At 38.8% G+C, this 12,183-nt stretch overlaps 1 protein-coding gene across 1 annotated transcript; it reads right to left on the bottom strand.

The window, feature by feature from the left end:
• Positions 1-339: 339 nt before the first annotated feature.
• LOC102236841 (beta-crystallin B1-like) lies at positions 340-8,173 on the bottom strand. Its single transcript, XM_005803014.2, has 6 exons — positions 8,136-8,173; positions 6,748-6,839; positions 6,297-6,415; positions 5,601-5,733; positions 5,360-5,502; positions 340-1,573 (listed from the first exon to the last, which is right to left on the bottom strand). The coding sequence occupies exons 2-6, from the start codon at positions 6,835-6,837 to the stop codon at positions 1,402-1,404; spliced, it is 657 nt and encodes a 218-aa protein (XP_005803071.1). The 5' UTR covers positions 6,838-6,839; positions 8,136-8,173; the 3' UTR covers positions 340-1,401.
• Positions 8,174-12,183: the final 4,010 nt, after the last annotated feature.

Below are 12,183 nucleotides of genomic sequence, written 5' to 3'. Positions count from 1 at the left end.
ATGAAATAGGCGCTAGCACCCGTCCCGACCCCACTAGGGACAAGGGTGTAAAGAAAATGGATGGATGAAGATACATTGTTCATAATGAAATCGAATGACTTCAGCTTTTACCTGTTGCTATGAACATATTGTGGACTTTAAGCAAAATATTTCCTGCTCTGCTCAGCAACTTCTTAATCTGAAATATAATGAGAGCAAACTTGAGGAACAAACCTAAGCAATGAACAAAAAGATGCTTTGAAGCTCTACGGAGATAATAATGGTCATTTCTTTCAACAAAAGGCCGTGATTTTATATGGCAACCAGCATTACTTGATTAAATGTGGTCAGAAACATAAATAACATGCAGAAAAATTTATTCATGAAAATCTATTGCTGAGGAAAGAAAACCACTTGATCACATTTAGTCATCAAAACATCATAGTTAAATCAGTTAACAAAACTTATTAAGCGTTTGATACTAAAATGCTTTTTGAAGTCAACTAAACGATAAACACAACTGTGATTTAATCGGGCTGCTTGTGATGTTTACACACCATCAAAAATACAAAGGATTACAGCAGGCAGATCTGGGATAAAATTATGGAGCAGTTTAAGGTGGATATGCATTATAAATACCAGAATCTCTGCAGCACTGTTCATTCCAAAAATGTAACTAGTACAACAAGAAGAACTTTAAACTCAGCGGCAAACAAGAGATTGATAACTCTAGCAGAAGACTCTGTCTTTCAGGGGGAAAAAAATTAAATAAATGCATGATGGAGGGATATTGCAAGCTGGTTGACTTATTCTTAGGTGTCCATCATCGTCTCCTTGAGTTAAAATATATCTCTAGCACACTGGCTAAGTAAGACAAATCAAAAGAATTAGAAGGAGAGTAACTTTATTGGAGTTAGGGCTGATGTAGCAGCAGGATGGGAGCAGTGAATTTTCAGAGTTTTCCCATCTTTATTTACTCGATCTTCCTTTGTCCGTCACACAAACATGAAACAAATCCAAACTCCTGCCCTCCCTTACTCAGGCTGTGATAGGTTGGGTGAGGGCTGATGTGGGTGAAATGTGGAACATGAAGGGGGAGGAAGAGGGATGTGGGAAAGGCAGGGCATGACAGAGACTGGGAGAGAGGCAGAGAAAAGTAAAGAGTTTCTCTAACCAGATATAGTCCCAGTGGTTCTTGTAATTATCTCCTCTACAACTTCCTGTAACTCTCCACTGTTTTCCAAATTGCAACTATAAATAACTCCCTACCGTATTCCCTCTACTCTGCACACTGAACCACCGAGAACGAAGGAAGCATCAGCACACCCTCTCTTTCCTCCTGTCCTTCGTTGCTCTCCCCCCTTCACCTCTCCAGACCTCCACCTCTCCCCCACTTCTTCTTTTCCTCACCCTCACCGAGCTTCACTTGGAGGACGTGGTGTAGCAGCCATGTGGGTGCCACTGCATGTCGCGGATGCGTCTGATGGACTGCATCTGAGGGCAGGGAGCGCCGAATTCATTGAAATGCCTGTAGTCACCCTTCTCCAGCAGGTACTGGCAGCCCCGGTACCCGGGGAACTGGTACCCCACCCAGCTGGGGAGGGAAAGAGGAAGCATGGCATGAACAGCTCCAAAGTTGCAATGAAAATGATTCATTCATTTTGCTTACAAGTAAAGGCAAACAGAAGGGTGAAAGATGAGTGAGAGATAAGTGAGAAATGTACATAAAATCTGTTCAGAGACAGATGCAGAGAAATCATAGTGGGTAAACAATCTCTCAGATAAAAAACACATTGATCTATTTTGTTATGCCGTCAGGCTTTCAGACACAGCCGGGTCTGTTACCCAGCTGTTTGTTTCCACGGGTTCACAGCACTGAGAACAAAGTAATCACAGCAGAGAAGAAGCTTTGTTTGCAACCACACCTCTATGAACACATCCAGGGACGCAGAGCTGCTGACGTCCACGACACCCTCAGCAAGCTGCTGATGGAAAAAGTCTCTATTCCTGCTCTCTCTCTCTCTCTCTCTCTCTCTCTCTCTCTCTCTCTGTCTCTCTCTCTCAGACAGCTCTGAGAGTTGGTGATTAGAAAGCTGTTTCTGCCTCTATGAGAATGACGTCACGGATATGAAAACCGTCTGACACACTCAGCGGCACGCAGGCGCTGACTTTTTTTGACGCAGTAGTTTCAGAATCAGAGTGCAATGTTTTTTGACAGCCCTGCTGAAATATGTATGATCTGCCGACTGGAAGATGCAAATGCTGAAAACGTCTGTGTGGTAGTTGGGCTGCAGCCTCAGTCGGGCATACAAACACTGCAAAGCACTGCTTATATGTACTTGTTAGATAAGTTAAATAAGATCTCAAGCCACAAAGGTGAGACTTGTGCAATTTCCACCTTATGCTGTGAATATCAAATTCACAATAGAGGATGCAGTGACGCAAAAAGAAGAACTTGATATCAACGTCATTGTGTCCTGGTGACATAAATACCAGATTTAGACATTTTTCATGACACCTCAGAGTTAGAAGCAAATTCAGCTTGTAGATGTTATTCGTAGAAGTAACATCTATTAAACTTTCCCTCAAGAGGGAGTCCTGTATAAAAAAGAAGGTTTTGTAACTTGTGGCTCTGGGACAACATGTGGTTCTGTAGGACTTTCAATAGCAATGGCCAACAATACAAACACCTTTATATAGAAAAGGCTGATTTTAGCAAATATTCTTTTTTCTTTCATTTTCAGTACAACCAAAAAGTTAGTAAGTTGTATGTCAATAGACACTTTCCAAAACATTTTGAATATTCTAACCAAGAAATGTATTAATTTTCTTTTTTCAAACGGTTGATGGTCTTTCCTTTAAAACGGTGATTTCAAACTGCAGTCTTTTTGATGTGTCCCTTGTCCTGCAAGCTTGGATTACATGGTGAAACTGCCTCACTTCCATGCAGTCAAGCTCTGCAGAGCTCTGGTAAAGAGTTCAGGTTGGATCCAGGAGTGCTGAAGCAGAGTGACATCTAAAGTTGCAAGACTCTGGCCCTCGAGGAATGCAGTTTGAAACCCAAGCTTTAAAACGTAAAAGAAAAATTAATCTTTTCATTTTGCCATAAAACACATTAAATTAATCTAACTTTTTTTTCGAATCTCCTGTAAACTTTTTATGCTTTAGAAGCATGATGTGATTCCTGACAAAATTTGATTTTGTGGAAGAGACGTCTCTTTTTTGTGTTAAATTTTCAAATTTTCTATCCAATGTGTACCCCGAATAAACGATTCAGCTAGCATCATGAGACCTGACAGCTTGAGTGGGGATGGAGAGCAGAAGTTGCCTCCTTGTTTTGTCAAAGCTGCAGCCTCCAGTACTTCACAAATCACATGATAGCACTGCTAAGTGTCTGTTTGCACATGCTAATGGCTGCCTTTGTTTCAAATAAGCAATGACTTAAAAATAACATATGTTAAATAGCTTATGTGACTTCAAACTTTCTTCCCTTGGAGACTGATGTATATATAAACAAATTGCAAAGATACTGCAAAGGTCTTTAACTTCTTCTAGTAGGAGGTTTCCTGGATGAATCAGCGTTTACGTAATTATAAAATCAGAATAACAGCTTCGACGAACTTCAAAAATGACTGCAAGCTTTAACAAGCCACTTTTCAGTTCACTTGTCCTTTGGTGGCTCCTCTAGTTGTTGCAACTGCTGTGTAGGAGTGTGGCAAATCCACACTTAAACATCAAGTAAAGATTTATGTGAGATGATCCTAGCATTGTCGATGAGATACCAGATATGTAGAGGAATCCTGGCTTAGATTTGTTATTTTTAATTTAACCAGCAAAACTTTATCGCCAGCATTTGCAACAAGTGCGCCTCATTAGCTACAGAACGGCTCTTCGCTATGGCGCTTCTGGTGGTGAAGAAAAGACAGTCCTCCACAGAAGCATTACTGTTTTCTCCTCTGACCAACTCAGTGTCTGTTTTCATATGAGCAATATGACTCCCTACCCAGTAATACACCAGCGGTTACATGAGTGTGAAGAAAATTGGTTGTTCATTGTAGCATGCTAAAGGCACTGTAATTGGTATCTAATTTGAACTCTAATACGTACTGCAAAGCTAAAGGGTTATTTTTATTTTTTCCAGTAATATGGATTGAATTTGATTATCTCTGTCTGTAAATCTGAAATATTAAATAAGTGAATCTGTAAGTCCTGAATCTGATTAATCTACACTGAACAGAGATTCTTAGTTTGAGATTTACAAACCATAAATGTAAACGTTTATGAAAGACAAAATGAGACATTTCCATACTTTATAGGCCCTTTTGGATTACTAACATTGAACCATGAAAAACACAACATATGAACAAGATAAATCAGGACCGAGATATTCTACAGTGATTACAAATTGGGTTTGTTTGCATCTGAGGATGCAAGCTTAAAAACAGAGGCTTGCCTAGGGCTCTATTCATGCAGGAATCACCACTGGGTCAACATTTATCCGTAAAGTGATGAAAAACTACTGAGAAGATAAACTGAGAAAAATTATTATACAGAAAACATCCATAAGTTTGACTATTTCTCTTAATCTGAAACAGTCATCTATGTGCGGCATTGTTTAGTGGAGCTGATGAGCAGCAACTAAGCACCCAGAATGCAATGTTGTATAACATTGGTGATCATTCCCCAATCAGGAATTATACCGATTAGCATTGTTAGCTGTATTAATTACTTGTCTCTGTGAGTATTCCTTGGAAAAAGCAAAAGTCTGTCAACATTTCCAAATCCAGCATGTCAGAAAGATGTTGAAGACAGAATTAAAGAGAACAACTTTGGTCTCCAGCCTTCCTGGAATCAACTTAAATAAATGTGGCCAGTCTGACTACAGTATACATCCAAAAATCACACTCTGTGGCAAACATCACTTTTTTAGTTGCGATAAATGAAAACTAAAGGTAGAAAAAGGCAAAGGAGTTAAGTGACCAGTTCATGTTGAGCTCTTTGACGTAGCAGCCTGGAGGAAAAGCTGTCATGCTTCTGTGGAAAATACAATTTCCTTATAAAGAGCTTTTTACAGCTTTTGCTCTACTTCTGACTTTTTTGTAAACACTGTACTCCTAAAGGTTATTGCTGTGTCTTCTTCCCACAGTCATTACATCCACATCTAAGAGTGTTGTGGTCAATGAGATCTGATGTTTTTTTAACATGCCATAAATAGTATAAATACTCTTCAATAAATTCAGAAAAAAAACTTGTTTGTTAAACCTGAGGCAAAAATCAAGCAGGTAGATCTTATTACATCTGAACCGTTGATGGTTGGAAACATGAGGTCAACCTAAAAGGAAGCATTTCCACGAAGGTAAAATAACTTTAAGATGCTCACGTCCCACAGCTGACCAAGATGCTTCCCACTCTGTCGGTGAAACCGTAGGCAGGCAGGCTGGGAACATCATCATCCATGATCTCCATCTTACGGCCTTTGTATTCTCCGACCTCGTATAAACAGATCTTGTGTTTCTCAGGATCCTGCAACGTGTTGGATGAGCAAAACCAAAAAAAGAAATGAAGAGGAAAACTAGAAGAGAGCAAGCTCCATTCACAAGTGACAGCATAGCAGAGCTCACCATCCGCACAGGCCTGAAGGACAGAAGGTAATCGTTCTTCTGGCAGTTGCTCCATGAATCCCAGCGGGGGTACTCGCCCTTTTCCAGGATGAACATTTCACCACAGAAGTTCATCTGTTCAAAGCCCACAAATCTGAGGAATGGAATAAAATGCACTAAGACGAAAGATGTGCATTGAATCTCTGATTATGGAAGCCTTTCAGTTATTAAACTCAGAGAGCAGCATTGATTACCCTTCGCGAGAGCGTTGCTTAGCCTTTGATCTCGCTCTTCTGCTTGTCGACTCCTTCTCAAAACTGATTATTGACATATGCTGGCCTGAGATGCTTCTTTGGGGATTTAGTGGAAAAATTAGTTGTATAATGATGCTCTTTTTTCTGTTATTGTCTGTTTTCGTGCTTTTGTCTTTCATTCTGCTCACACGGCAACTGCAGTTTCTTGGTTAGTGTATAAGCAGAGGAAAGCTGCTGCCCAGCTCTGGTCAAAGTCAGATGCTATCTGGAAAACTAAAGCTCACTCTCCTTCTGCACTCTGTGCAAATCGCTGAGGATAAAAGCCTCCCCTGACTGCCTAAAAGAGCAAAGTGTCCCATAATGGAGAGGCACATCAGTAAAATCACCTGCTGTATGCTCAGAGAAGTGGGGTCTCTGTGTGCCGTGCTTAAACCCGTGGGCGTGCGGAAGTCGCGGTACTTACGGCCCACAGCAGACGCGCAGGGAGCGCACCCTGTCCATTCCCATTTCACACACGTTCACGCACTCGGCGGTGATCTCAATGCAGCGGCCCTGGAAGTTCTCCTGGTCGTATACGCACATCTGATCAACACAGAGCGAGGAGAAAGGAACTGGTTAGACTGAGATGGAGAAAACTTTCCTAATAATGGGTGTAGGGTAGAGGTGATTGTGAGGAGCCCATGTTGTTCTGGAAAGCACTGACTGGCCTCCTGGAGTATTTTTCAGCCATTTGTAGCATTCGACCACCTACTCAAGGAGCTTTAAAAACCAGCAGGAGGGAGCAGCAGGTGAGAGCTCAGAGAGTAAACTGTTAGGCCAGCCGCTTCACACTGTCTGTTTAACAAAGACAGCAAGGCAGAGTAGCTGGAAATGTTTGAAAATCTGCTGTAGATGCGTGGGTGTACTCTTCCTACCTTGTAGGACATCATGCCCATCTCAGCCATCTTGCTCTGAGCTGCCTTCCCATCAGGCTGGGACTTGGGTTGCTCTCCTCCAGCAGACATGACTTAAAACCAGAAGAAGAAAAGATTTGTGATAAAGGTATAGTTTCAACATTTTAAAAGTTACCAACCACTGGCAAACACTCAATAATTTTGAAGTCACACATCCCAGAGATACGTAGAAACAATTAAAGTAAACTATTTAATTTGGTTGATTTTTTTCCATGTTCTAATATAATAATTTAAAAACATAATAAACTTTTAGTCTTAAATCGACAAAAGTCCAAAACTTTGTTGTTTTTTTTTCAAAATATAAGCAATTAAATCTATTTACATATTTGGTGGTAGGGACCACATTTTTTGCTTTTATTCCTTAAAATCTAAATATACTTCTTGATTTAGTGAAATTTGAAACAGCACAGATTTTGTTCAGAACAAACAATAAGTTAAACTTTAAAACATGCTTTCTGCAAAGAAGGAGATTACAATTTAAGATACTTTCACAACATTGACATAATTTACAATGCACTAAATATCTCTGCCACTTGCTTTTTCTTGATAAATCAGATTTTGTCATTAATATTGCTTAAGAATATAACCGTTACCTTATAGACAAAGGATCAGATTTAATGTGAACAAGCTTCTTCCTGCTCCTGTTCAGATATGTAAAATGAATCAAAATGTACTTTTTCATTTTGCTTTGCTTAATTTTCTTTTTTAATATAGTTTTTTTCCCTTTTTTCTCAGTGTTTTTTATATGTAATTCCTAAGGGTTGTTGCTGTTACCCTGTCTGGTACATTTTTAAATCCCTTTTTTCTCTCTGTCTTTGAGCGGAGTAATAAAAGCTTGGTCACCTGAGATGAGACCACAGAGTCCCACTTTAGCAAACATTTAACTTGCACAACAGAACAAAAGCAACGCAAAGCAAAGTCTGAGCTTTTTTTCGACAGATGGTACAAAAAGATCCATCAGTCTGTTCAAACTTTGCCACACTTGTTCATCACTTGTTGGAGCTCAAAACAATCAATGTCTTTTATCCGCAGTCAAACAATGAACAAGCACAAAAGACAAAGTGAGCTGCAGAAAATCACTCACATTAATTCAGTTTAACAGTATGGATCCGTTCACTGGCTACTGAAAATGCTTTCTCACCATGTGCCAGCACAAAATTTGATTTTAAAACCTGCCATATTCTTTATGAGCAAGCCATGATATTTTTCATTAATAATGCTGGATTTTTCCATTATAAGATCACATTAATTAATATTATTTTATAATTCTGACTCCCATGAGCATAAACATCTGGACTCTTTCTCCCTCCTTTCTTTTCTTTTCTGCGGGGTGTTGATCACTGTCTTACCTGTGGCAGTGTGTGAGTAAAGGAGTGGGCTGGTGGTCAGTGTGGGAGTACAGGGGCCCCACTGTAGCTTTTATATGCTGGCGCGTGGAGTGAGGGGATTATGCAGATAGAAAAAAACTCGCTGAGCTCACAGCCCCCACAGAATAGAAATACCCCATCATCAAACGCAGAGAGAGACACGGGATACCAGTTGATATAAAAGAAAACTACAAGGAACATGACCTCGAAGCTTTTTGTTAGATCAAGAGACAAACTATCCAATTAAAGACATTGCTGTTGAATTTACAAATAAACTGGCTGATAACACCAGCAGTGGGCCCACATCAATTAAGTAAAATTATTAATAATATTGAAAATAAATAAATGATGCCTAATGTCAAGTTATTTATAATTACATTAATGCAAAAGTGCAAAGTTTTTTTTGTTTTTTCTTTTGTCAAAATTATTCATTTTCACTTTCTTGCAAAGTAGAGACACTTTGGTTGTTGCAGTGGAAACTACAACCAATTAGCATCAAGAATCCTTTGGTATTGTGTTTTTTATAAAGTAGAGATGCTGGTAAAGGTGTGTTTAGTAATTAATAAGGACAGAAATAGGAAAAATATGACATAACTAGAAACAAATGTCTATTTGATGTCAGCCTTCCGGTAGCTGCAGCAGCATTAGTTGCTACAGAAAGTTAGAAAAAGTGCATTGTGAAGCTTTGCTAGGATATGTTTTCAAACGTGAGACAAAAGACTCAAAGCTTTTAATTAAGACAGTACAGGAGGTTCTATGTGTAGGTTTTTATGTCGTATTAAGTGTCTTCTAAAAAATTTTTTCCTATTTTTAGGGAATTGATCAACTTGAAGCAACATATAATTCTGTGAAAAATGAAACATTCTTCATTTTCTTTGCAGGTGGTAATCTGAAAAGTTCTAATTACTTTTAGAACTCGTTCACCTTTTCCTTTATTCATATTTTGCTGCAAGTAACACTGTAGGTCTAATGGCAGAACCAGCTTTGGATGCCTAGATACAGACATGTTTGCCCGTAGTCGTTTTATATGTAGCTCAACCTCAGTTTTATAAAATAAGACTTGCATGTCATAAAACATGGATTTAGGTTTGAACTTTGAATGCATTGTTCTAATTGATGAATCCAAATCACTCCATTGTATTTATTGTATTGGTTGAGGTTGTTGTCCTGCTGGAAGGTGAACCTCCACCCTTGTCTCTAGTTTCTTACAGTCTTCTTACAGTATTGTCCTCCTTTTCCCCTTCAATCAGCAAAAATCATCTTCCTAAAAACTAGGATCAGCTTCTGTATCTCTGCTCCACAAAAACATCCCAGTTGTTTTGGCAATAACTTGAGTCAGCAACCACAACTACTGGCTAATCATATATTTTCATAAACTATACCCAAAAATCTGTTCAAAATTGTAGTTTGACAAAGACTTAGCAATCTTTGTCTGTGTTTGTTGTCATACCTAAATGTTTTTGGTCTCCTGTTATTTGCAGTGTAACAGCAGGCAGGTTTTCTAGTTTTATACAGTGAGGTTTCTCACAAAAATATTCTGTCCTGTTTCTGTCGGAGCTGTAATAAAAACGAGTTGGGTAAAACAATAACGAGAGAAGCAATAAGCTGGGAGAAGCAATAACCTCATTATACCTTTGGGTGAGCAAAGGGGTTCTGTGAATGCAAGGACAAACACCCATCTAAATCTCTCTCATGAACACGGGAGGAGGAGGTCATTAAATTAAAAGCCCTCTGTGTTTTCCTTCCAGTGTGGGTGAGGGTAATATTACACTGGGTGTGGGCTGCAGAGCATGGAGGAAGCAGACAGGCCATATGTGAAGCATGAGCTGGCTATGTGAAGCATGAGTTCATGTGATGTACAGCATCACATGAACTCAGAAAGGGGGCTGAGGCCACAGCTGTGCTCCAGCTGAGAAGCTGGCGGCTGACGTAAAGCAAAGTGGTGTTCAATGGCCAGCCTACTTCCTGTCCTTTGAATATGGTCAAAGCCCCAAGATAGAGGCAGCGAGAATCAAGACTCAGAAGAGGACGCATTATGAATCAAACATTGCGCTTTCTTTGTCACTGCAGAGAGTCTGATAATCAAATAAAAAGAGCAGAGAGAGGCGTTCAAGTTACTTTACAGAACAGCTTTTAACTGTAGAGTAGATTCTTGTTTTCAGGGCCATCAACAAATTTCAGTCATACTTGAAAACCAATTTATTTAGAAATAACAAAGTACAAAATGTTTAGGTAAAAGAAAGACAAAAAGTATTTTATCATGTCAGGTTTTCTCAAATTTGTTGGCATTACATTTATATTTCTACATACATAAAATATGAAGCTGTCATTACTGTAGTATGATTTTTAATTGTTGTTTTATTTTTCATCTGTATAGAACAGATATTGACTAGACAGTCTGATCAGGGAATGATGATCCTCTGCCATTTTGTGTTTTATTTAGAGATCTGGTTTAAAGTTGCACATAATCATTATGGACATGAATAATGACACTAATCCTATAAGTGCAAGAAGAGTCTGTTTAACTCTTTTTCTACTCATAGAACAGTTGAATTTAGTGTAAAACACACAGGTATGATATCACCCAACCAATTTGAATTATTTTTTGTATCAAATTAATGGGGATTGGTTAAATTGCTGCTACAGTTTCGTATTTAATTTGAAAAATATTGGATATGATGCGTCATTTTCCTTTCACTTAACAAATTTGTGATACATTGCATTAGTCTGTGACAAAACTTCAATAAAATACATATGCATGCAAGAAATTGCCTCTGTCTTTTGCAAATTGCTCTCTATAGCACAAAACTGAAGGTAAAAGTCACCAACGTTCTTCACATTAGCTGATGAGCAGAAAGAGAGGTTCATAAAATGGGTTTCAGTGATGGAGCCACTGATACACGGTCACTGCACTGAAAAGCAGTGGCCATGCTTGGAGGGATGTTTTCCTCTCTGTAATTCCAATGGATGAATCTGAATTCAGAAGTCGTTAGGAGAACAGTCTTTGCCGGACTGCATTGTCAGGTGTAAAGTTTGGTCCAAAGACAGTTATGGGAGAAGGGGTGGAGGATTGTAGCTAATTATTTTCAGAGAATGGAGCTCAAAGTTGTAGTTTTTTAAAATATATTTCAGTTTTACTCCTGACGTGTTGGTAAGAGTTTGGGTATGACGGCGTCAGTTCCAACATGACTGCACCAATTCACAGAGCGGTCCATAATCCAGATGAGTTGGTTTGGTGTAGAAGAACATGACTGACCTGCACAAAGTCAACTCAACCAAACCAAACATCCATGGGATATATTAGAGCAGAGACTCTTGTCTAACATCAGTGTCTGACCTCACAACACACACCCCTACATTTGGGGAGAACCTTGTCGGTGTTAAGCTTAACTGTGGCAGGCTTTGCAGCTGTAAGGTTGTCCAAAACCTGTTGGAATATGTTTTCAACAAGTTTTGGCCAAAATCATGTGAATGTAGAATCAGAAGTCATTCATTTTTCAGAGGTCTTTTTAAATGCTCTACATTAATAAAATGATGAGATATGTTTAATAGAAATGATTATTAGACAATTTTTGTTTCATTTTCATACATTTTACATTTGGCAATAAAGCATTGATGTGATTTAAAGCTCAAAATAGAAACATTATCTGAAAAAATGCTCACTCAAAATTATAAGCATTAAGTTTCTTTGTTATTATTTCCACTCAGGATTGTCTTCATTTTTTGTATTCACTGACTATTCCCAACCCACATTATTTTCCCACTTGAAAGGCTGTGTGATATCCTGTCTTACTCTGGGTCAAGGTATCTTTATTACTCTCACATAGGAGATATTTGTGTTCAAAAGGGCAGTGCTGCTGGAGAATACATCACTATAACAAAGCAAGCATTAACTAGAAAAGATAGTACTAAAAATCTATAAACACATACCATCGTTTATGTCTGTTTCTGTTCATCTTCTGCCAAGCCATGGTTTGTTTTACTCATCTCTCTGTTTTAAACCTGAGTCTGCTCTGACTTTATTTCTACA

This window comes from Xiphophorus maculatus, chromosome 5, assembly GCF_002775205.1.
Source record: "Xiphophorus maculatus strain JP 163 A chromosome 5, X_maculatus-5.0-male, whole genome shotgun sequence".
NCBI lineage: Eukaryota > Metazoa > Chordata > Actinopteri > Cyprinodontiformes > Poeciliidae > Xiphophorus > Xiphophorus maculatus.
The sequence above is the reverse complement of the archived record's forward strand: the minus strand, read 5'-3'. Positions and strand labels throughout refer to the sequence as shown.